Source organism: Protopterus annectens, chromosome 6.part0, assembly GCF_019279795.1.
Source record: "Protopterus annectens isolate FY-2018-M chromosome 6.part0, PAN1.0, whole genome shotgun sequence".
NCBI classification, from domain to species: domain Eukaryota; kingdom Metazoa; phylum Chordata; order Ceratodontiformes; family Protopteridae; genus Protopterus; species Protopterus annectens.
Genome location: NC_056737.1, coordinates 184,036,109 through 184,061,108, shown reverse-complemented (window position 1 = coordinate 184,061,108; position 25,000 = coordinate 184,036,109). Strand labels below are relative to the sequence as shown.

The following is a 25,000-nucleotide window of genomic DNA, read 5'->3' as shown; positions in this document are numbered from 1 at the left end:
ATTTAAAGATGATTGTATTCCTCCCATGATCAGTAGAACCATGCATTCCACTTCTTCAGAGCAAGAGTCTTTTGTGGGAGACCATTAACTTGGCAGCTGTCAGGGAGTTTCATTTTGAGACTGGCTAATCCCTTACAGCTGAAGGCTGACATGCACGTTCGCATGTATATTCATGCAGTGCCTCCCTTCTGCAGGAAAATATGCATGCTTCTGCACATGCAGCCTGTAGAATGCTTTATCTACTGTTTGCGAATCTTAGCAACATACTAGGTGCACTTTCGGGGTCTAAATTGTTATACAGGACTACTGCTTCATTTCCACGAGCTAGCACCGCAGTGTACTGGAGCAACGTCTTCCACCATTGGTGGGAGAGGTAATATCAGCCTGACAATGTCATACCCCCCCCCCTCCACTTCTCCAGCCTCTAAGCTGCTATTTGAATCAGGATTGTGATCAGGGCTCCATCCCTCAACAGCATGGAGCCAGGCATTAAAAGATTATATTTGCTTGCAGCAAAAAGACTTGCTTTCCATAATAACTTCAAAATGTGTTACAGGGTTCATTTACTAATGTATGTTACATTGTAGTCAGCAGACAAAAAGACAGATTCACTCTGTGTTTCTGCTTGATTGTACCTTTTCTTACAGTTTTGACAAATCTTGACATACCCAAAGGAGTATTTTACTGTGCAGTAACTGTGATTTCCCTTCCTCCACAGCTCTAGCCCTGAAAGGAATTGAGTATGATCAGGCTCCAGTCAACCTTATTAAAGATGGAGGACAGCAGGTACAGTCCCAAACACTGAAATACCATTTCTCTCAGCTGAATGTAAAATCAGGGATGCTAAATTTATTGCCATTTTGATAAATGTAAGCAGTCTTTCTGTCTCTATTAAGAGATGGGCTGGTACTTGGTGCCTGAGCATGGTATGTTACCATGGGAACTGATTCTGTGATGCTGCCTGTGTTCATCAATTGTAGCACATAAGTTATTGTGGTGATACAAACAAGATGTACTGTGTGACTTCTTTAAATATGGATATGAATGATATTGACCAATTTAAAGGTCGATTTAATGTGTACTTTATAACTAGTGGGCTGATGTTGTACTACTATATGCAGAACTCACAGATTCATTGGTATCCAGCTGCATTTGTGATTTCAGATTTGTTTACAATGTAAATACTGCTGATCCAAGGGGCTTTTTTTCAGGGACAAACCTGTGAGATGAATTCCAGAGGGTAGATGCTGTTTTGTCTTAGCACACCCATATGGTAGAATCAGAAGACATATATTTAATCAGTAATCTTTACGACTAATGCCACAGGCTTTAGGGATGCTCAGCAAATAAAGCTTTCCTACACTGCCTGGTGCCCTGCTTTTTCCTATAATCCATCACTCCTCTTTCATTCTCCTGTTCATTTCTATACTGTGAAAACAGTAAAAAGAAAACTTTGAGAAAACTTTTGAAGTATTGTGCAACAGGTTTATTTTTCACCTATACTTTATCATTTTGTTGCCAAGATGAACTACACTGTTTTAAGAATTCTGTTGGATTTCATACTGTGTACACCTTTACACCTTTAAGCCTAAGCCCTTCATTCTTCAAAATGTTCTTGCCTTTTATTAAAAAGATTAGGGAGCTTAAGAAGCATGTTCTGCAGTTGGGCAATTCTGCAAGTGTTTCATGTCTTTTTTTTTTCAGCATCTTTATTAAATTATCACTTAAGACACAAGGTACACATATATTAATAGAAAAAATAAATAAATAAATATATATGTGTATATATATATATATATATATATATATATATATATATATATATATACATATCATTTTCTTTCATTGTAACAACTTTCATTTAGTCCAACATTGCTCAATTCTTGCCTTCTATTAAACCTTATTCCTTCTCCTGAGCATTATTCTGCATGTACTGTTCCCACAATTTGTATTTATTTATACATAATTTGCTTCTTCCCTTTTCTAAAGATCCCATATCCAGTCCTTTTATCTTTTTTAACAATATTCGACACTCCATATACAGTTGGTTTAGATTTTGATTTCTGTTTTCTAGTAATTGTTCTCTTTTTTTTCAGCTAAAAGAAATAAACTTGCTAAGGCCTTAGTATATCTAGGCAATTCAGACACTGTGTCACAGCTCAGAATCATTCCCTTAGTTATAGCCATTTACTTCCAGTATTTTTGAGAGTATTCTGTAGGAGATTTTTTTTTTTAATTCTGCCAACTTATTTTACTTCAAAACACAAGTTTCCATTTACCTCTCCCTTCCCCATCACTTTCAACAGTTGCTGTCTACCTGAGAGAAAAAATCTTTGAAGTCTGCTTATGGTATAAAAATACCTGTGCAAACACTTCCAAGCTAAAGTCCTGAACACTCTCAAGTTTGTTGCATACTTGAGGAGCCATATACATGTCCTTACATGGTTCACTTGTTAATTGCTTATCCAGTCTCTCTTCTCAATCTTTTCTAACTCCTCTGATTGATTCTTATAGTTACCATGCAGTATTTTATATGGCCTACTAAGCATCCCTTTTTAATGGCAGCTCCCATTCTAGATTCGACTAAAAACTCTACCAGAGCAAGTCTTTAACAGTAAGACTTTCCTATACTTATCTCTGTACCTATATTCTGATATCAATCCCTGGTAGAGAAAGCAGTCTCTGCCCTGCAGTCCAGACGTCTTCTTGACCTCATCCCACTATATCACCTTTCCCTCTCTAGTTATTCTTCCCAATACCTTGGTTTCTTTGCCAGTTTTCTCCAGTAAATTCCATTTCCTTCTTGCCTATTTTCGGTTTCTCTACTTGCAGTCATCACTGTTGGCAAAATCTCCTGTTTCCATTCCCATGTTGGGTTAGTTCTTAGAATACTTTCTGCAACTTTACAAATATAATCGGTATGGTGGTGGTTGTTCTCCTTAAGGATCTGTATCCAAATTCCCATTCTCTTTGTATTTCTTGAACCCCCTATCCCCAGTTCATCTCCGTCCATTACCACTTTGTATTGTAACCTTCTACTTGTGTTATCAATAACTGTGTAGCTATAAAAAACATCCCTTAAAATTGGCTAATCCTAAACCACCTTGTCTTGATGGGAGGATTAACTTATCCCACTTAACTCTTGTGCCGTCCTACCCTCCCAAATAAATTAATTAATTTATTATTGTCCACAACATCTCCTCTGGTTGATTGAATGAATATAAATATATAATATATATGTGCCTGGCCTGTATATAAAACTAAAGGAACTAAAACATTTTACTGCTTGTGTCTTAATATCTCTATCCATGAACATGAGCTTCCATTTTCTCAGTTTTTGTATTATCGTTTGTTTAGTCTCTTAGCAAGTAACCTAAGCTGCCATAATATAATCCTTTTACTGTTAAGAAATTGCTTTATCAATGGTAGGTAATATACAAATGGGTCTTCACTCCACTGCTACAGACTTGGCAGATAGACTGTGCTTTTAGCAGGTATGGCTGGTCATTCACTCCATGTGTCATACGTTTGAAAATGCTCACTAAAGAAGTCTAGCTTTCATTTTATTAGGAGCTTTTATTGTCTACAAATCATCCAATCTAGCAGGCTGTATTTCTTTGCTGCATTAGTTCTAATGTGAAATAAGTTAATTTTGTGTGCTGATTTAACTGCTGAGTATTATGCCTGACTGGTTTGCCGTATGCCAACCTGGTAGCACACCATTGTTAATATCCTTACTGATCTGGTCTAAAGTGAGGTTTATGTAAGGTAATATAAATGAGTTTTTAGAAAACAAATGCTTAGATTTGTAGTAAGCACAGTCAGGGTTCTGTTCTTCATGCACATCAGTTTGTATTACATCAACTTTTATTTTCCTGATTGTTTTATGCAATGATTATTTGCTTGTCAAGGATAAGTTATATATTGACTGGTGCGGCACCCCTTCATTTCTGATCTAAACATGTTTAGCATTCTTTTATAGCCTGCTCCCAGATTTCTAGATTTATGTTCTAAACCTGAAGTAAACATTGAATGTTTCTGATATGATGAGGACTTGTAGTGAATAAAAGTTGATCCACGTATGTCATTCTGATGCTGTATTGTTATCACTGTATTTTACACAAACATCTGTATTAAATCACAGCTAAAAGTGTCACAGGTTTGCATACATTAATATACAAAATCTATAGTAATGTTGTTTTTCATACAGTCTACACATTTCCTTTTTTAAATTAACATTCATGCTGACATTCCATAAACTGCTTAATTCCTTCCTTTCCCTGAACCTCACTCCTCCTTCTCCTGAATATTATTCTGTATGTATTATGATAATTCGGTTTCTTTCCATTTAATTTGCTCTTTCCTTTTCCTGAGGATCCTACCTCCATTTATTTCTCTCTCCTTTACAGCATTTAGTACTTTAATTATAGCTGGTTTATATTCTGGCTTCCATTTTCTAGCAATTACTTATTTTCGACAACCAGTAGCATTAAACTTGGTATGACTTTGTATGTCTAAGCAATTCAAAGATTAAACCCTAGTTCAAAAAAATCCTTTCCTTAGTTGCAACAATTTGCCCTCCCCTCCATTTATGACAAAACGCTCTGCAGGGAATCTTATAAAGTCTGTCAGCTGGTTACATTCCCAGAACACATTTCTACTTACCTCACTGTTTCCCATCACATCTCCATTATTTGCTATCAACATGAAAATTTCCCTGAAGTCTGATTGTGATGTAAAAATAATTTATGCAAACAAAAATCCTCATACTTCTGGGCTTTTGTTGCAGACTTAGGAACCAAACCACTGTCTTTCCAGTGGATCCTTGGTAAATTGCATTTCCAGTTTCTCTTCCTAATCTTATCTACTGTACTCTGATTGCCTGTTTTAGTTATCCTGCAATATTTTGTATGCCCTACTAATTATCCCTTTTGTAACAGCTACTTCTATTCTAGACTCCACTACACTATTCCTTTCACTTTGCCTATACTCTGTTATCTATCCCTAGTTTGGAAGGCTGTCTCCAACCTACAGTCTAAACCTCTGCTTGGCCTCATCTCACTCTAACTTTCCTGCCCTAGTTATTTGCTCCCAATATACTTACTAATTTTCTCTAGCAAATTCCAGTCCATTCTTGCCTATTTTTGTACCCCTACTTGCAGTCATTCCTATTGGCAAAATATCCTTTCTCCATTCAAGTGCTGGATTACCTCTTAGATTATTTTTTGCTGCTTTATAAATGTAACATTTTGTGTGGTTATTTTCCTTGTGGGCCTGCATTCAAAAATCCTACTCTCTCCTTGTTTCTCGACACTGCCCCCATTTCATCACTATACCCTTCCTGTTTGATTTATGACCTTTAGCTTGTGTTTAATTATATTAGCCTTAATTTCATAGCTGTAAAGTATCCATTCAAATCCGATAATTCCAAACCACCTTGTTCTAAGGGGAGAATCAACTTGTCCCACTTAACTCTTGTTCTCTTCCCCTCCCAAATACATTTCTTCATCTCTTCATTAATTAGCAACTGCAGCTTCTCCACTTGTAGATAAAATATGCCTCACCTGTGTATAAAGTGAAGGGGACTGAAATTTTCACTGCTTGCATTCTTGCTATCCATATCTGTATTCAAGAGTTTCCAGTTTGTCAGATTTTGTACCTTTTCTTTTAGTCGCTTCCCACACATCCTTAGCAGCCGTAATGGAATCCTTACACATAAATACTTACATTTTGGTCCAGTAAATGTTGGTATACTGAACCAGTTTATGTGTGGATAGATAGTTTACTGCTTGTCTTTGTTTTATTTTTGTTAATTGCACATAAAAAAAAAAACTTGAAAGTGCCTCAAAATCTTCTACAACATGTGCTTTTCTAAATGTTATCAAATACAAAATGTCATCTGCAAATAAGGCTATCTTTCTTGAGTACCTTATCCTTGAATGTGTGAGTCCCTTATTTTCTTTGCAAGTGGCTCTAAATGTAAAGCCAAATTACAGAAGGAAAGAGGACAGCCTTGCATGTTTCTTCTGTTCAAACATGTTATCGGAGTGATACTCCCACCTTAATTCTTGCCTCCAACCCTTCATATATCCTTCTAGTTTCTCCTAGAATAATATGGATGTTTCTTTTACCAGGGACTGCAAATGTCTCCATTGCCCTACTCGTAAAATCCCAGCTGATTGTTGAATGCTTGCTGTGCATCACTTCTGCTTCCTTCTTGATCGTCACTGTTGTGTTAATGTTGTTAAATGTTTAACTCGTGTATACAGTCACACTGATGCAATTCTATCAGTTTTGGTAACTACCTTTGCCATTATTTCAGCTGGTATAGAGATAGGCACTTTGTAATCATGGTTCAAATTTGAAATGGACCTATATGAAGCTGGGTCTGATGGGTCTTTACCATCTTTACATATTGCAGCTACCATAACTTTCTTTCAAGATGCAGGTACTTCCACCATTTTAAATACTGTTAAACAAAACATTCCAGATTTTTGACACTTTCTTCCCTCAGAACATCTAAGCTTGCACAGGAATACCATCTGTTCCTGGATAATTCCCTGTTGATTATGTATCCCTGTTTTATCTCATCTCTTTCTATCTTTGCTATTATTTGTTGAGCGTCATCTTCCTCCAGCCATGGCATAATAAAGTCTTCCATGCATATTTCCATTTATGCCTGTTCTTGTTTTTCATATTTCTCAGCTTTATACAAATTTTCATACATTTTCTGAAATAACAAGTACATGTATAGAGGTTTCAGTAATTTTTCTAGTAAAAGTCTGCATAAGTTTGATGACAACCATTGGCACTTTCTGTTGCCTAAGTTGTTGTGCTGAAAGATTTTTTTTTTCTTTTTTTTTTTCTTTTGTGCTCTGGAGTTATCAAAGAAAAAGTTCTGGTGCTTTTTATTATTTGAACTTCCCATTTTTATATGAATGATTTATAGCTCCTTGTGTTTTACCCAGTACTGGTTATGATGAGAGCTTAAGCATCTGTTAACAAGTTGTACAGAGTAAGGCAAGCCAGGGTTGGGGCATGCACTCGCAGGATCATATGAAGTTACTAGGCTATTGGCCTTGATGCCCTTATAAGCCTAGTTTAGCCTATGCTTAGACAAGTCAGAACCTGATGCCCCTGTCTATCAGCGATATGGATGGAATCCCAGGGGTATATTTTCTGTTTCCCATCCAGTTATCTAGGTTGCGCTTAAAAAGGGGTAAAGAGGTATTCTGCTTGATGTGGAGAAGGGAGTCTTTTCCTTAGAGGGGGGAGTCTATAGGACACAAATCTGTCCTGCCAACAAGTCTTGTTGATGTCACAGACCAGGTTGAGGCTGAGCGTGCAGGTTACTTGAGTGGAGCTTGACTTAGGATATGCAGCAGTCCCATCAAGGTGTGGTCCATGATCGCCTTGTATGCCAGACAGAGGGCACCTCTGAAGAGTCTGTATGAAACTGAGTAGAGGGATAGGGCTTTTAGCCTGTGTATGGTAGATGTTTGAGGCCCTGGATTCTACTGGTGAGGAACCTCTATGGTCTCTCCAGCTGCTGCATGTGCTTTGCGAAGTACATGCTGAAAGGGGTGTTATCCTCAGTAATGGGCCTTATAAGGGAAGAATACAGGGATGTTATGACCTCCTTGTCCCTGGATGAGATACCCCCTACTTATGAGGTGGTCCATTTAGAAGGCTTTGTGTACAATGGAAGCAACATGTTGGTCAAAAGTCAGGTTACTATCAACCTGGGTGCCCAAATCCCTCACAACTGATTGTGTGCTTAGAATGTTGTTATTAATGTAATAATTTGTGGGGACGTCACTCTCCTCAAAGGGGATAATGATGCATTTTTTTGATATTCAGCTTGAGGCCATGTTTCTGGCACCAGTCATTTGTCTGAGTGAGACCCTATCGGAGGATGTCCACATCACTAGGGGATCTGATGACGGCACCTAGTTTGTAGTCATCTCCAAACTTGGTCAGCCATAGCCCACTGGTTTTGGCCTGCACCTCAAAAAAGTATATCCCAAATAACAGAGGCCCCAAGACCAAACCCTGGGGTACACCGCTTGTTACGGGTCTACTGCTTGAGGTGGCTTCCCCTATTTTGAATATGTGGGTTCTGCCAGTGAGCCAGATTGCTACCCATCTGGTAACATATGGATTGATGCCTAGTTGAGAGAGTTTATCTGTTATGCTTGAGTGGGGAATACTGTCAAAGGATTTGGCCAGGTCAAGGTAGGCAGTGCACACAGTCTTCCCCTTGTCCATGGCTTTGGTGACGGTTTCAAAGAAGTCAACCAAATTTAGCAGACATGACCTCCCCTTGATGAAGCCAAACTGAATGGGATCAAGTGTTTGGAGGTTGCCAATGTCCTTGTTAATGAGGTCCATGATAATCCGTTCCATGGCCTTGCAGATCAGTCTAGTTAGGCTGATGGGTCTATAATTTCCCAGATCGGTGGAAGCTCCACATTTTGTGTAAAGGGATGATGGTGGCTGTCCTCCACTCAGCTGGGATGAATCCAGTACTTGGGCTTTGGTTGAATAGGGTGCCTAATGGTGCTGCAAGTTCCTGCCTGAGTTCACGTAGGATGCAGCCTGGGATGTCATCGGGTCCCATGGAGGCTGTATTTTTTGCCTTTGAGAGAGTAGTGATGACCTGTTCCCTAGATCCCTAGATATGAGGGAAGGGGGCAGGTAGTGGGGATGTCCTGATTTACTGTTGGGGGGGCAGAGGGGTAAAGTTTTCGCTGAACCTGTCAGCCAGCAAGTTTGCTATATCTACAGCATTTTTGTATGTGGTGTCCTTAACCACCACTTCTGAACAGATCTGGGTGCTTCCCTTTAAGGTTGCGGATATGTGTGAAGAAGGCCTTACGGTTGTCTCTAGTAGAGGTGGCCAAGTTTGCTTTAGAGGATTTTACTAGTGCTCTTATTTGCTTGTTTAGGCTAAGGAGAGATTGCTTCCAGTTAGGCACCTGCTCTTTCTTTGTCCTGGACAGCAATTTTTTCCTTTTGTTGTAGAGTTTGTTTATTGTAGATGTCCACCAGACAGGTTTACTCTTCCTTGCGGAGGATGATGTAGCCCTGTCTGGTATTCTGATTCCATGCATCTATATAAATGCTCATATAGTGCTTGGTGTTGTTTTGGATATTGGTGCCAGTTCCTACAGAGTGGGAGGGAGCTGTGAAGCTGTTTATACCATACCTCAGTAGGCTGTAATCAGTTTTGGAGAAGTTTTTATGTCTGATCCTAGCTCGAGGGAGGTTGGGGGAGATGGTGACTTCGAAAGTGACCACTTTGTGGTCGGATCTTACCGGGGAGGATGATACTATAGAGATGCTTCAGTGGTTACTCATGTTGGTTAATACAAGATATTATCACCCCTTGTGGGGGTATCTGCTAGCTCTACCAAGGCATTGCATTGACAAAATCAAGGAATCTCTGGGCATTTGTGTTTTGGCATGAGTAGTTCATCCAGTCTATGTTTGGGAAGTTAAAGTCACCCAGGATTAAGTTAAAGGGTTGACTCTTGATAGATTAGAACAGGTCCAAATAGGCAGATTGGGCACCTTGAGCCAGATTTGGGGGCCGGTAGCTAACTATGATTTGAATAGGGGTCTTGTCAATGGTTAACTGCACCTGGAGTGTCTCCTGTACATCATACTGTTTGACCAGCCTGGGGGTGTGTATGTCTTTAATGTATATTGAAACTCCACCTCCTTTAGCTTTACTGCTCACAGTATGGGGTCTGAATGTATGATAGGATGAGTAACCAGGTAAGGCTGGGGTGGTCTCCTCAGCTTTGAAGCAGGTTTCTGTGACTGCACTGATGTCAGCATTTTCCAGGGATAGGAATGCTTGCAGTGAATGCAGTTTCATGTTTAGAAAGCTTAATTCTGTTGTAGTGTAGTGCAGTCATTTTTGTCTCACACAAAATTTATGTGAATATATATGTATACATAAATAGTAACCTGAACGTAATAGTACTGCTGTAGTTGAGGTGGACGGTTTGACTATTGTTGAGCAGGTGGTATACTGTACAGTAAACTATATGCTGGATGTAAGCAGTAGCATGCATGTAACTTACTAGAGCATTTAGCAGGGGCTGTCTGTTGAGTCCCATACTGTAAAGTATGAATGTATTGTTTAGTTAATCAGGGTGGAAGAAGGAGACTGAGACAAAGCTTGTGTAAGTTTATAGGCTTTCCTTTCAATCCACACAAAGAATTGCTACAAAATGTAACTAGTTATCCTGTGTAGTTAAAACGCAAAACATTTAGGAGTATGTAAACTATTACTGGTCTGTTTTGTGGTAGCTGCTTGCAGCAGGATAGAAGAAGCATTTCACCTTGTTTGTGTTGCACACTGTACCAGACCTTATCTTTCCTAAAAAAAAAAAAATTTGCTGTGATTTCACCAACCTCCGTTACTGGTTTTGCTATTCAGTTTATCTATCTTCCCTTTGCAGTTTGGCATTTTTTTTCCTTAGAACATGCTGCAGTCAGGGACGTAGGGCCTCTGTGCCTTTGAATGTGGTGATATCACAGAACATTTGTGGGACATGTACACTATACTGAGACAAGACACGGGCTTCGTGCTAAGAATTCCATCTCGCAGCTTCACAGTCTTCCCTGGTGCTTAATGTATCCAGGGATAACATTGGGGGTGTCATTTAGCTATCTGAATAGTATAGCGTACATTACCCTTGGTTGTTCACCTAGATTACAAAAGCATGATTGAAAAAAGTGTACACCAAACATCTAAACCGACAAAGGGAATCAACAACAGTAAAAGCAAGTGAAGAAGTAAAAAAGGCAAGTAGGTTCCAACACAGCACACCTTTAATAACATGGAAAAACAGGGTAAGCATGATTTATTGGACTGGTAAACTACAAAATCATTACCTTTTGTTTATTTATAACTGGTGGTCACAAAAGCATGTTCTCTGCTGTTCAGAAGTGCACCTAAGACTCTCTTCTACAGTGCTTCCACTTTAAATAACTAATTGATGCAGCACAGCCATTTAAAACTTGTTCATTTGCAGAGAAGGCTACATCAGCATGATTTTCTGGCTAGAAAAGCAAAGGACATTGCCTTTTGTTCATTTACTCCCTCCCAGAAGGTTGCATAAATTTCCTTTGTAAGAATCTACTCTGCCATCATCTTTTACTGCTATACCATTTATCAACCATCTGATATGCTGTTTTTGTTTTTTCAGCTTTATTCCTGCATCATACTAACCATCAAGACCCTCTGTTGTTCAGCTGGCATATGTTGGGGCAAGGTTTGACTGAGAACTACTGTTTAGCCAACCATCAGGTTGTTTGTTCTTTTAATGTTGCTAACCTCACTGTTCATGCCCAGTTACATGCCTGGAGTACAGCATGCAACAGCAACAGTGGACATCAGTGAGGGCATGCCACTCACATCAGTCAATTCTTATATCTAGTGGTTTCCTGACTTACCCTCTCCCAACCATCTTCCCTCCACTCAGCAACTGTTTTTGCTTTTGCATATTGCAGCCCCCCACCCACAACTCTAACGTGCATTATCTTATCGCCAAACAGAGCAGTATCGGGCAGTTTAATGATCTCTGCAGCAGAAGTACAGAAAGAAACATTCTTCAATCAGTGGGAAACAGACGAGCAATACTCGATGCAAAATATTAGCACACTGTGGGGGCTGTAGCTCTGTGTTACCATTGGTAGGATCAAGATGCCCTAGATCTACCTCTTCCCCTGATATTGCCAGGGACATTCCCCCATCTTACCTGAATGTTTATAGCTGCTGCTTTCAAAGTATGGTTTTGCTTTGAATTTTCTTTAGTATGATCCTTATTTACCCTTTGATCATCTCCCAGAGCTAGCTAGATTCTTTAAAGCGAGAGCTACCTCTTTGTCTTTTGACCCTTACATTGTTGTCAACAACAGACAACCATGTCATTTTGAAACCTAGATTGCATACTGCAACTTGGCAGAGCCAGGCATATATCTGTGTTACTGTGCACTCTCTCTCTCTCTCTCTCTGTCTCTCTTCTGCACAGGAGTCAACATTACAGCACACCAGCCCCATCACCACCACCAAGGATCAGCGAGCTGGCATTACTCTCATTTCCACCCTTCCTTGGCTGACTCCTCCACCACCTGGGCACTAATTAAACCCAGGTCATCCCTCCATTTCAAAGATGACCATATGGGGCTCTCTGTTTTGTGCGGGCACGTAGTTTTTATTAACCGGAAAAAAATATACCACTGCTTTCCTTTGGTCATGTGTTCAGTTTCCGATTAGATGCACAAGTATAAATAATTAGGCTATGGATTCCTTGGTTTCTAGCCCATCATAAGGTGCAGAATAGCAAGTAATTGGAAGTGACAGAAACAGTAAGTAAAATGACAGTCTTTCTTTGAGCATTTGATCATCTTTGGTTAGTGTTAAGAGGCTAAGTTAATGGTATTACTTCCTCAGTAAAGAATCGCATGTAGTGCAGTTCAGTGTGATTACAGAGTAATGCATAAATAAATCTTTTAATTATTTTCTTTTCTTGCAGTTGTCAGATGATTATGGAACACTGAACCCCATGCGACAGGTTCCAGCTATCACCATCGATGGGATCACCCTCTCACAGTCGGTCAGTATTGCAGTCTTAATGAATGATTAAAATCTTCTGAAATGTGTGAAGCAGCGAAACTCTGAACCTAATTTTTATAACAGATTTTTCCAGGTTACATTTAATTGCATAATGGCCTTAAATTAAAACAAAAGGGTACTTTTGTAAAAAAAAAAAAAAAAATTCTGCATCTTAGCATAGAAATATACTTGTGAGGATTATGTGTTGTCTTTTAGATGACCAGAATTAATATTTGTGAAACTTTAAGACTGACCACTGCTCTCTCTGATATTCAGCACATCTCAAGTCCTTGGTATGAGGGAGGTATTTATCTTAGGAAAAGTGCATTTCTTCTAACTATACAGTGCTGGGTTGTAGATGTAAAACAGTTCAAAAATTAGACTTGTAAAATAAATTACTGATCATCCTTTGGATACAGATTATGAAATCTTAGATTCGAGGTACAGGATATTTGTAAGAGCTTAGAGGATGCAGTGATCTTTGTATATTTATTTTTTTCTAGTCAACTATTTAACTAGGTAAGTAGGCTGGTCCAAATGTTCCTGTTAGACATGACAGGGGCTGAGAATGAATAACACAAAGCATGGCTTAGAGTCCAAGCATAAAAAGATAAGCTGACTGCATGTTATACATACATGGCTGCAGAAACAAAAAAAAAGTGAAATACATAAAAGAAAATCTCAAGTACAATAATGGATACAAATACTGCACTGAACATATAACAGTCAAGAAGTTCAGCCAAGTGGTACCAAGTGCAGAGTAGAGTAGTTTAGTATAGTATTTCCAAATTAATGTGATTTTCCCATGTTAAGATGTACATTGTGGTATTTGAGTTAAATTCTGCAGTCAGTTTTTGCACTTTTCTATAGCTGTATATCTGGGCTGTCTTAATAAAAAGCTTTGTAAACTACTTAAAACATAACCCAAATAAATTTAGCATTTACCACTGGGATGTTACCTTGGGATAATGTGTGCCCATAGATTTTAATGGGCACCTTTGCTCATGAACTGTGGTGCGCCCATTAGTTTGTGGACACAACACATTTTTCCTACACTAATGCCACTAAGGTTAAAGTTTACCATTTATCCTCAGTGACGTAATTGTGTGGAAATCATGTTTCCTAAAAGTGTTTTTCTTATTGAAATACAGCAAGAAAGTGCTCCCTAACTGGGTAAATGTGCTGTTTAGCAGCTTTTATATCACATGCCGTGGTGCAAAGGTAAGCTTAGAAAAGGCTGCAAAATCACTTTATTGGTAGGGCATACTCTAGTTTTGGCAGTACATTTTTAACAAGGGTTTTCATATCTTCCACTGAGAAAAAATTAGAAACTTTGTAGCTTAACTTGTTGCATTAGTACTGTACTGTTTCTCGCTAGGACATTTAAAAAGTGTACAGTCCATAAAGCGACTGTGATATTTGTGTTCAAAGACTTTAAGTTAAATTATTATACAGAGTCTTTGTGAGAAATCTGTGCCACATTTATCAGACTTTGAAGAGTCCCAAGTACCATTGATGCTAATTTGTTGTTATTGTTAGTGTTATTGTCGTTATTGTTGTTATTATTTTTGTTACAATAATCATTAGGCATGGAGCTACACATTTTCCATATATTTGCTTTGTAAATAGCTGATCTGGCTAGCTGAATTAAGAAGGAAGACATTGTCCAAATGCATAATGAGGTGACTCTTGGTAGGAGACTATAAAGACATTTTTAATTGTTCTGGGTCTGTCACTGAAGTTAATGAGATTGAACAAAAAGGCCAGTAGTTTACAGATCTTAAGACCTTTCATCTTAAGGAATTCTGGATGAAGAGGAGTGAAATTGCATCCAGATCTTTAGTCAGGTTTTTAAAGTAACTTACTCTCTCTTTTGGATGCATTTTTTGAAATAAAATGTAGGGAAACATCGGGCTGCAAACTTCTTGGGAATTGAAAATTTGTGCCTTTTGAATAATCATGATCACCTTTATTAAAAAGGACTCTGGTATGCCAGTGTTATTTAAATATCTAAGGGCACTTCATGTTTAAGTTTTACATTTATAACAGTTGGATAAAGCCTGTGCATATATGAGTTTTTCTTCAAAATGAGAAAATATTGCTAATTTAGTTGGAACTTGAAATATTTCTTGTGTCACTGTTCAGTAGCGAAAACAAAGTAGAATCTTCACTTATGAGCTGTCTTGTATGGTGTAGCGGCATAAAGCTGTGACTGTGACCCAGATGGCCAGAATTCGATTAGAAACACAGGAACTGGAGGGATCTGTGTTCACACATCGAACAAAAACTTCATCAAATGGCTATTCCTCCAACAGTAATCTGTGAGCATTGCTTTCATTGAACAGTGAAATCATTGGAAACAAAATCATCTAACGGTAATAGTTGGCCAACAATAAGGAAGTAACCCTCATAGATTTGGTGCTGCACCCCCCCCCCCCACACAGACACACACCCCTGACTATATATACACCAACTCCAAGATCGCACTAAAGTGGGAAAAGGACACATTTTAAAAGGTTTTGTTTTGAAGTTTTTGTTTGGTGTGCAAAAATAGACCCAAACTACAGGAGTCTGGTGGGGAATTAAGTGATTGATGCCATTTTGCCCATCCTGCAAGTGGAGGGGATCAGTAGTCTGATCTGCTTCTGCCACTTACAAATGGAGGTCAGCAATTGGGAACTAGAATGAGTTTTGTTCTCTCAGGCTGGTGATGCTTGCCTTCTGTATGTATGTATGTCTGGAAACACCCATGTGTGGATGTGAGAGTAGAAGGCCCTCATGGTGAGTGGGACTCTTCACATCAGCCAACAGAGGATGGGGTTACAGTTTAGAAATTCTCCATACCGTGAAGTTAGTCAAGGCTTCAGGCTTAGCTCTAGCAGGCCAGGAGAAGTGGTAGCAGCATGGACTGAGGCTGGGCAGTGGCTGCTGGAGATGTTGGCCCTCACTTGTGGGTCTGTTTGTCTGCTGGTCCAGAAGATCTCTTGAGGGGGCAGGGCCTTGGATGACCATGCACCAAATTACCTTCATGCCTCCTAGGTTGATGGCTCCTTATCTGTTGGCTCTCTCTTGTCTCAGTTGCCACCTTGCCATTGATAGGCATTGGGTGTGAGAGGAGGGTGAATGGTTGCAGGTTGGGAGGCAGAAAGCACCTAGAAAAATAAATATTTACCTATGAAATGAAAAATCAATGTTTCTGATCCTGTCCCTGCAGCTTGTTCTCTTGTATGAGCTTAAGCAATTTGTTAGACTTCCACTAAATATTGTTTTGGCTTTGTAACTCGGAAAAAAATTCTAAGTGAATAACATGGAGCTGGTAATTAGAGGGTTAGTACTGCATTTGTTTCTGTATGCACTGTGTATTGGAAATGAGTACATAAAGTGATGCCTTCTAGTAATAGAAATTGAGTAGCACTTGTAATTTGTGGGCCAGCCAGAATAAAAGTCCATATACCACTGCATAGTTGCTTAGTTTTGGAAGGTCTCTTCTGGAAGCAGAAAAGTGAGATACATTATTTTACATTTCATTTGCCAAGCATGTACCAAAGACAAGCCTGTGATTTTGCTTTATTTTTTTTTAAATCTGGTCACTAACCTTCATGGAAATTTGCTGTTGTATCTAAACGGGATTTTCATGAGTCAGGAAATAGATGTGTTAGGGATGTACATGACTAAAATATATGATTATATATTTTGTGTTGGTGGTATTTATAGTTCACTTGAATGGGTCAATTGATTTCAGCATTGATTAAATAAATTAACAAAGGAAAATAAATTAACTCTCAAGATGCCAAAAACACTTTTGCTAAACTAAACATGGAGCTCAAGACTGATCAAATCAACCAAAGACAGATATGAGGTAAAAATAGGCACCCAGGTGAAGTATAATCACAAAGACTTTTTTAACTGTTGAAAACCTTAGATAACAATATACAACACTGTGCAGCTGTAATAATAAATGATATCCCATACACTGATCCACAGAACACAGCTAGTCTACTAGCATGCAAATTTATCTCAAACTTTACTCCCCTCTCCCAATAGTTTCAGAAAATATACCCTTACATACACCTCCCAGTCAAATCTCCCACAAACAAGTTCTGAAGGTACTATATAAGAACAAGAACACTATGTCTATGGGGCCTGATAACAAATGAGGCTGCTTTCTAGACAACCAGAAATATGACTTGTCTGATTCCCTACAGAAGCTATTCAGTATCAACCTCAAAACAAGCTTAATGCTGGATGAATGGATGACTGCAACAGTCATTCCTTTGCAGAAAGGTGGAGATTCAACAGACCCATGTAATTATAGACCCATGTGGCTGACCAGTCCCATCTATAAGGCTGTGGAAAGTGTCATTATGGAATTTAATATATTGATATTGATAACCTACAAACTCTTGGCCCATCCCAGTTCAGATTATTCAAGGGCAGGTCCTGCCTACTTAATCTGGCCACCTTATTTGAAAAAAGTTATTGAAGTAATGAATAAGTACAAAAGCATGCACACTACATACCTAGACTGCCCAAAGATGTTTGACACCACCCCATACTCCTGGCTAAATGTCATTCCCTGTGTAATTCATTGGACAAGACTGTCTCACAAACAGAACCTAGGAAGTCAGGTTGGGCAGCTATATCTCCTCCAAAAGACTTGGCTCTAGCAGTGTACCCCAGGGTTCATTCCTTGGGCCAATCGTCTCTGGCATTTACTTCTCACAGTTTAAAGCTTATGTTAAGGGTATGCTGCTGACCATGTTTGCAGATGACTGCAAACTTGGTGCCATCATCAACAACCAAGAAGGCACCAAGATCCTTCAAGTGGGCCCATCCTAAACAAACAGCTAATGTCAAACCATGGACAAAAACTAAATGCCAAGAAGTGTATAACTGTATCCTTCTGCAAGCATGATTGTCCTTGTAACTAGCACATTGAGAACACACTCCTGTAAATTGATCCCATAGCTGGGGATCAGGGAACCTGTGTCAGCAGTAAATTGTCCTTTTGATCACTGCATATCCACTCGTGTAAGCAAGTCCTTTTTTTATTGCACAGCTTAATATGTGAAGGTATTGCATCAATATAATGTTCCTTTCAATATGTACCTCTCCAAACACTTGTCACAACTAGAATGGTCACAGCACTTTCCCACTAAACAAAATCAATGGCCTAAGTCATAAAAACCATGCAGACTGTCTCTAGGCCTTGTCCTTCTTCTCAGTATCATATAAGTTACGGAGAGGTGACATCTGCCTTGTGAATAGAGCTTTAACAATCCCTGTTTTGTCAGACCTATTACCTATTCACAAATCCAGTGGTATCATAAAAACCCACTCAAGGGATCTCAATCTCTTTTGCAAAATAAATAGTCTTCCACTCCACATGAAGCAAAGTGCTTTTATTACTCTATACATATGTAACTTGGACAAATGGATGGGTAACTACAAATTCAACCAGTTTAGCATCCCTGTCCCCATGCATATGGGAGTCCTGTAAATGTTCCAAAATATCCCTGTTTGGCGTATCTCTGGGTTATTAGCATGCAAATACAGGAGATAAAAACTGTCTTGGCAATGTAAGGCTATGCTTCCTAAGATCCTCACAGATCAATACCCTAGTAAGTACCTATGAAGCTGTGAACCTATATATGAAATAATTTAACAACCCTAGCATCTTAAAATACTGAACAACTAAACAATCTAGTAAATTCCCAAACATAATTTTTCAAGTCTCTTGAACAGAAAAACATAACTGATGAACACATCTTTCTTTAGTTCACAAGCATATTTGTAAAATAAGCCCTACCCTAAAAACTATAAAGCTGTTTACAAATCGGTACTCCTTGTTCATAGGTGTGTACTAGGCTAATGACCCTGGAACCTTTACAAGCCTAGCCCATAGAAGTGCCCTGGCATCGTGCCACCCGACATTAGTTCCCAGTGCCTCTATCAAGTAGAGCCACTGGAGTGATCCCCGTGGTGAACTTTCTATTACCCATCCACTCATCAAGATTTCTCTTGAAGAAGGCTAGTGAGGTGCTCTGCTTGACATGTATGGGAAGTCTATTCCAGAGCATGGGCAGTCTCTGGGTTATGAACCTGTCCCTCCAGCATGTTCTGTTCATTGTGGTAATGAGGTTGAGGTCTCTGGAGCATGTGGTGCGAAGGGATTGGGATTTCTTTAGATGTAGCATTTCTAACAGAGCTGGGTCAGACAGTCAAGTAAGTAAGTCAAGCAGAGATTACCTCTTAGTAGATGAAATGAGACTGAGAATAGCTGGAGTTTTTTGAGTCTGTCTGTGTAGGACATGTGTTTAAGGCCTAGGATCCTCTTTGTGAGGTACTTTGTGGCCTTTCCAGCTGTTGCATATGTCTAGTGAGGTACATGCCAAATGGGGCATTTAAAATAAGTAAATAAATAGAGGATTACAAATCTGTACTCTTTGTTGTATACCTTAATGAACTGAAAGGAGATAAGTACAAACACTGTTCCACCTACCCCAAAAAAGTATAGAGCTGATTACAAATCAGTACTCCTTGTTAAAATAAATAAATAAAGCTCATTACGAATCTGTACTGTTTGTTGTATACCTGACTGAACTGAAAGGAGACAAGTACAAACACTCTTCCATACTTTTTGTCCTAGTATGTATAGCATACTTGCAGTGTTAAATACACTTACCTTGGGACCATCAAGTATTTATTGTGTTAATATATTTTACTATATCTCAGATATAATATTTTATTTTTCTCCTTTCCTTTACATTGTCAATATTCCCCACTGTGGTTTTTTTTGGCACATTTCTTTCCCTGTGTAGCACACTTTGCTCTGCTCCTTCTTTGCCATTCATTTTTTTTTTTGCCCTTGTCTCTCATTTCCAAGAGCTGTCACCATGTCCCTGCCTCCCACTGATTCCCTCACCTCTGCCTCCTTTACTCAACATATTTTACCCAGTTTTTCCTTTTTCCTTTCTTTTCCTTATATATGCCATTCCACACGTTTTCCTCACCCATTTCCTCAAAATTGTTTTCTTGCAAACCCCTTGATGTGGCCTCTTTTGATCCCTTTGCAACATTTCTGACAGTCTGCTGTCAACTGCAGATCCACACTATCTTCCATAATTTACTGAGGTTTCACTGTGTACACACCAAACAAGCAAAACATCCACACGTTTTCAATCTACTTTCTATGCATTTGCCCCCATACATGTAGAAAATTCTAAATTATTTGCACTCCGTTATCTCCGCCACATATGAATATCATTTTGAATTTTCCTCACCACACCTCCATTACCTTGTTTTCTTCCACTATCTCTCTTCCTTTGTACTTTTTGGAGTTCTGTGTCAGTGGTGTAGTTACCTTAATTGCATACAAAGTGTCAGACTTGGTGCTCTTAAGTCACATACTATTTTCCATGTCTCTCCCATGAGGTGGCCTAATGGTTAAGGTGTTTGCCTTAGAAACACAAAGTACAGGGTTTGAATCTCACAGTGGATAACTGGCTAGGCTTAAAATGGCTCGCAAGAGCAGTTAGCCTAGTACTAACCTATGAACTATGAACATTCTTTTTCCCACATTTTGTTCTGCTTTTCCAGTGTTACTACAATGTATCTAATTCTAACTTTTATTTTTCCTCCCCTAAGACCATGATAGATCAGACTAATCTTACTTTCTTGCATCTGTGGTCACTTTTCTCTAAATGCTGTCAGTCCTCTAAGCTCTTTTCTTTTACCTTCCGTTAGACTTGGTGTCCTTTCCATCTTAAGTAGTACAGCATTATAAAGTAATTAGCCTGTCTCTTGTAACCCATTTATATCTTTCATTAAATGAAAATCTGTCCAATATTTGACCTGCCCAGCCCTCCTTAACTCTGTTACAGCCCTTCTTTTCCACCACTTAATCTCTGCTCTCATTTTTTTTTTGGATCCGCAAGATCAGCCCAATGCATCCCCTTCTTGCACCCAGGTGACCCAATTCATTCCTGTGCCATGGTGAGAACCCTCAGACCTATTTATTCTCTAGTGGAAGGGAGAATGTGGAATTAAGGAGAGGGCCAGTCTGCAGATCCTGTGGATTGTCCTATCCCCATACAATCAACAGTCTGCAAACTTCACTGTAGCTGCCTCAGGAGGTGCACGTTCAGAAGTGCGCATTCACTTCTTTCTCACCATACAGCATGCCATTGAAGTGCAGACATGCTAGGCTGTCCTTGCGGCAGTGATACACCTGCATTCCTGCAGGTATCAGCAATGCATTGAGCCAAGCTGCAATCTTCCATCCAGGATGGGTGTGTCTGTATCTTCTGTTCACTCCCATCTTTCAGTTCCTGTGGTGTCCAGCACCAGTGCCTGTAGTCAAACTCGAATAATCTGTGGTGTAGTCGGGGCTTTATTCCTTTGAGCCATGGAGCCAGGGTCTTTGCTGCAATTTTTGATACAAATCTGCTTTCATTAGACTCCCAGTTTCCATATGGTCCGCCCTCTCTGTCAGCATCTTCTCCCAAACTTCCCCCTCATGTATCTATCTATACTTGCCCGTCTTCCTAATCCGTCTCATCTTCTCTTCCATTCTCTTCCTCTCCTCCTGCCTACTTAATGTATGACAGCTTATTACAAGTCATCCCACTCCAGGAAGGCTTTAAGCTTGGATGTTATGTGATCCTATCTCGCCTACATTCTGTACTGATGGGCTCGGAGCCGATCCCTCGGCTCTGACAAGGCACGCTTATGCTATAGAGCGAGGCCTCTTATTGGCTGAGCTATCTTTATCCCAGGATGCACCACCACTAATCCCCCAGATCTCGTTTGCCGCTTACAAGCTTAGACGTGGTCTCAACTTGGCTGGGCTAAGTACTATTTATTTAGGCTTTTTCCTGTCAGAAATTTCCTTGCTTTAAACCCAAAAGCTGTTTTAACAGCTATTGTTGTCATACGAGTGTGTATTGATAAGTTTTTGTTGAGAAATTTGTGTTTTTTCCGTCAGGGAAGGTTTCCCATTTTAGTTAGAGGGGCCTTCCCCTGTTGCTTTCCTATTACTGTTTCTTGTGTGGGTCAAGTGCCCGTTTAAGTTAGAGGGTCTTGACTCTCTCTCTCTTTCTGTGTGGTTTGGTCACCTGTATTGTGTAAAAAAAAAAAAAAAACTTTTATATTGTTGTTCTTGTTGTTCTTTAGTTTGATGTAATTCTCTTTATACAGGTACTGTTTTCGGAGTTAGTATGTCTAAAGAGCATAGACCCTCCGGGTTTAAAAAGTGCACGAGGTGTGGTTATAAAATGTCCATAACGGACGACCACTCCTCGTGCGTCTATTGCTTAGGCGCCAAGCACCTACAAGAATCTTGTAGCGTGTGTCACGCCTTTTCATCAAGGGTCCTCCAGGAGAGGAAAAACAAATTAATCCTCAAGGGGTTAATTAAGCCATCCTTCGAGGAAGCTTTATCTTCCTCTCCTTCGCCTTCAAAAAAGAAGAAAGCGTCGGCTCCGACCAGTCAGTCGGAACCGACTGCAAAAAAATCTAAGCAGACTTCTCCATCGGCTCCACGGACTTCGGAGCCGAGGGCGGAACGGTCTGCCTCGATGCCTCCAGCCTCGACCCCTCTGGTTTCGGAGCCGAGGACTGGGGCATCGAGAGGCGGGTCACCTTCATCGGCTCCACTGATATTGGAGCCGATGAGGGTTGCCGGCTCAGACTCTTCCCCCTCGGAGCCGAAGTCCTTATCGACACCGAGGGAAATTGCCTTGAGATCTCCCTCGGAGCCGATAGTGGTAGAGTCCATTCGGAGCCGGTCCCCGAGTCCATTGGAGCCGATGGAGAAATCGGTTCGGGCCCAATCGGTATCCTCCAGATCATCCAAGATGTCTGATTCGGACATCGACAGGGTGCTCCTTAGACTCTTCCAGTCTCCGGTGTTCCAAAAGCTAGTTTCGGCTCCAGCCCATTCGGCTTCGGAGCCGATGGTCCACTTCCCTACTATGGTTCCTCCTCCAACAGCCTCGGCACCGTTGAAGCCAGTGCTGGTGGAACCGGTGGAGGTTTTAGGGTCGGGCCCGACCCTTGCTCCAACTCCGGCTCTTGGGTCGGAGTTCAGTACACGGACTTCTTCCGTCGGCCCTGGGGGGGAGGCTTCGGGATTGATGTTTTCGGTCCCAAGTCTCCCTCTTGGTGCGTCGGCGGCGGGAGTACCGTCCACTGTCGTGGCCACGGAGGTGGGACCCTCCCAGGACTCTGGTGGTCCCACCTTCAGGGCTATGAGGAGTGCGTTAGCCAAATCTTCCTTGGCTACCTCCACGGTCTCCCCAGCTCCTTCCCTGCATACCGAGACTGGGTCTTTGGCAGTCCTCCTGTCCTTAGACAGCGGAGCCCCGGGGCCTGAGGTTACCCCCACTGGGGTTTCTCCCCCTCCTGGAGGTCCTTCTGAAGCCTCTTCGGAAGAACCCCCCAGGAAGAGATCGTGGAAGAGGAAGCACGTTGACTCCCCTGATGAGTCTCTTACATCAGACACTGATCTCGATGATGCAGAGGGGTCCCCTAAGTCATCCTCGGATGATGTCTCCTTTGCAGACATCCTGGAAGCCCTAAAACAACGAGGCAGCTGGCAGTGCAAACCCCCTTCTGCTGATGAGTCGGTGTTCCTGAAGGCCTTCGGGGCTCAGCCCTCCGCCTCCTGGGTGTCTCCGCCCTTCGATGAGCTCTTGGATTTAATCTGTCGAAGGGCGTGGGAACACCCAGACTCTGTGGAACCGGTGCCTGCTCGTCCGAATAAGTTCCTCTCGGCACCCCCTGAAAAAGAGTTTCTAACTAAAGGTGTGGCTGTAGATGCTTTGGTGGTGGCATCTGCTACCCAGCAAGATGTAGCAGAGGCTTCGACGTCTGTCCATCCTCCTAATAAGGAGTCTAGGAGCATGGATCGGTACGGAAAGCGCACCCTGAGTTCAGCGGCCTTTACATTAAGGTCCTTGAACTACCTTACGCACTTTACTAGATTTCAGAGGGATCTGATTAAAGAACTATCCGATACCCTCTTGGGTAACCTGCCTGAGGAGCTGGCCCAGACGGTTGGCTCTCAGCTGGCTACAATGTCGTCCATCTCAAACTCGTCCATGAGGCTCATTTCTTATACGGCCGAAGGGGCGAGTAGAGCGGCAGGTACAGGCATTGCTCTACGGAGACAAGCCTGGCTCCGCCTGTGTCATTTCGCGGAGGCCTTTAAGTCTTCCTTTGCCGATGCCCCCTTTGATGGGTCCTCCCTGTTTGGACCCAAGGTAAAGGACACACTGACCCGCTGCGAACAGGTGGGTAAGACTCTGACTGCCGTAGGGGCACGATTTTCCACTCCCTTTCAGCCTTATCCCAAGGCTAAAAGAGGAGGGAAAATGTGGTTCCGTAGATCTCAGAAGCCTTACCCCTCTCAGCAGGATGATCCCCTTTCCAGAGGCAGAGGAGGGGGAAATTCTTCAGGAAGACGCCGTCCCAGAGGCGGCAGAGGCCCTCGCAACACTGGAGACCGCGAGTCCTTTCATGGCTCTTCAGCCTTTCACAGTCCCTGAGGGACTGCCCGACTGTGCAGCTCCGGAGCCAGTCGGGGGTCGTTTTTCAAAGCACCTGAAAGCCTGGGAAGGTATCACTCAGGACCGATGGGTGCTTCGAATTATCGTCGGAGGTTACACCATCCCTTTCTCTCACTCCCCACCTCAGTCCAAAAAAATCCCGGACCCGCCACCCAGTCAATGGGATACTGCAGCCTCAGAAGTTTCAAAGCTGCTGCAAAAAGGAGTCATCCAACCGGTCCCCGCAGACCAGATCGGATTAGGGACTTACTCAAGATTCTTTTTTGTGCCAAAAAAGACCGGGGACTTGAGGCCCATTTTGGACCTCAGCATCCTAAACCGTTCAGTCAGAAAGTCCAAGTTCCGAATGGTCACCCTACAAACCATTCTCCCATTGCTGGAGAAGGGTGTTTGGATGTGCTCCATAGATCTCAAGGACGCTTATTACCATATCATGGTACATCGAGTGTCCAGGAGACATCTGTGCTTCAGCCTAGGAGGCAGTCATTTTCAGTTCCATGCGCTGCCCTTTGGTCTCACCACAGCCCCCAGGGTGTTCACCAAGTGTTTGGCAGTCGTGACTGCTCACCTGAGAAGTCTAGGATTCCAGGTGTTTCCGTATCTAGACGACTGGCTCCTAACTGCCACCTCCAGGCATCTACTACTGCAGAGCCTTCAAGCCACTATATCACTGGGCAGTTCCCTTGGAATCACCTTCAATTGGCCAAAGTCTGTGTTGCTGCCATCTCAACGAATAAGATTCATAGGGGTAGAAATAGACTCAAACCGAATGTGGGTCTATCTACCTACAGACAGAATA

General features: G+C 41.2%; 1 protein-coding gene across 3 annotated transcripts in view; it reads left to right on the top strand.

Moving 5' to 3' along the window:
- Positions 1-25,000, top strand: part of GSTZ1 (glutathione S-transferase zeta 1) — a 243,196-nt gene that overhangs the window by 49,601 nt on the left and 168,595 nt on the right. For all 3 annotated transcript variants that reach the window (XM_044073902.1, XM_044073904.1, XM_044073903.1), the window contains exons 3-4: positions 719-786; positions 12,552-12,632. In XM_044073902.1, the coding sequence (XP_043929837.1) occupies positions 719-786; positions 12,552-12,632 (149 nt within the window). The remainder of the gene's footprint in view (positions 1-718; positions 787-12,551; positions 12,633-25,000) is intronic.